At 40.4% G+C, this 1366-nt stretch overlaps 1 protein-coding gene across 1 annotated transcript in view; it reads left to right on the top strand.

The window, feature by feature from the left end:
* LOC107577252 (ephrin type-A receptor 5-like) overlaps positions 1 to 911 on the top strand; it is a gene marked incomplete at both ends in the record, with an annotated part of 4319 nt that extends 3408 nt beyond the window's left edge. The window contains one exon of the mRNA XM_016263347.1: positions 850 to 911. Within this exon, the coding sequence (XP_016118833.1) occupies positions 850 to 911 (62 nt within the window). The remainder of the gene's footprint in view (positions 1 to 849) is intronic.
* Between the last annotated feature and the right edge of the window lie 455 nt (positions 912 to 1366).

Here is a 1366-nt window from a genome sequence, read left to right as displayed (position 1 = left end):
CTCCTCCACCTGCAAATCTCAGTTTTTTTCTGCCATTTGCCTCCTGAAAGCTACACACCCCTCCTCTTCATCCACCTGTCAGGCCGTAGACCTCCACAGCTCTAGTGGCATGGGCTCAGAGCTGAGAGCCCAGTAGGAGGTCTTTTGATTGGGGTTGGTCAGGCATGTCTGCTCCTCCCCGCAGGAGGTGTGATGGAGCTGGGAATGGTAGATTGACCAGACTGATAGTGCAACCTCCTGTTCATTGGGCTGGTCATTGAATTCTGCAGATTGTTGGTGTCGGTGAACTTGATTGAGGGATCGGTCTCTCTCTCTTTTTCTACCTCTCTTCCTTGCTCTCTCTTTTGCTCTAACACCTGGGGATTTACCGCTACCCACCTCCCTAATGGAGCGTACTTCCCTCGTCTTTCTTTGGGCACTTTGCTTTCTATCGCTCACTGTCTAATGCTCACTGGAAATACAGACACAAAGATATTATTACACAGTGCTATTGGATACTTCATTCTGATTGGTCAGTTGCAGTTGCAATTGTCTGTCTGTCAGTTCTTTGTCTATCTATCTAGTTTTTGCTACTATACCTTTAAAACTATTTGGCGTTCCGTCTTCCTATCTATTATTTTAACATTCTATCTATCATTCTATCTTATTTTCTTTTGCTCTATGATTCTATCTGTCTACAGTGACTTGCTGACTGTATAATCTCTTACATAACACTTGCACTTTTATGAAAATGTGTGTTTGTGCCCTTTGGGCAACCCTACCTTGTCCTCTTTCCCTGCTGAAGGATTAAACAAACACATGATCCAATTATTTCTTTAAAGGTTTTTTTTTTTATTATTATTGCTGCAGGCAACACTATGATGATTGTGGTGGAGAGCATGGCCAACGGAGCCCTGGACTCTTTCCTGCGGGTAAGAGAACGTATTTTGTGTCTGTTTGTTCTGCTGACTATAATATTCATCAGATGCAAAATGCTGAGTACAGTACATGGTATATATAAAATATTTAAGATACATTACAAAACCTGCAGATGTGATTTGTTGATAAATAGAAAACAATGAGAGGAAGAGCCAAGTGAGGCATTTTATCTAGTCTCAGAGTCAGATGAAGTGACATTCTTGAAAGGAAGTGAAATGATTGTTATTTGTTCCAAGTTCTCATAAATATTTCAGTTTATGTTCTAAATTGTTGTTTTCATCCCATTTTCCTTTCCCTTTTTCAATTTTCAACGTTCCTTTTTCCCCTCTATATCGTATGTTACTTTTCTTACTTTACCACTCTGTTTCCCTTTCTCTTTCCTTTTGCTTTTTTCTCTTGGCATCATTTGTGTCATTCCTTCCTTCCTTTCACTCCCTCTTTTTTCTGC

This window comes from Sinocyclocheilus grahami, unplaced genomic scaffold (assembly GCF_001515645.1).
Source record: "Sinocyclocheilus grahami isolate Dianchi unplaced genomic scaffold, SAMN03320097.WGS_v1.1 scaffold5541.1, whole genome shotgun sequence".
Taxonomy (NCBI): Eukaryota; Metazoa; Chordata; class Actinopteri; order Cypriniformes; family Cyprinidae; genus Sinocyclocheilus; species Sinocyclocheilus grahami.
The sequence above is the reverse complement of the archived record's forward strand: the minus strand, read 5'-3'. Positions and strand labels throughout refer to the sequence as shown.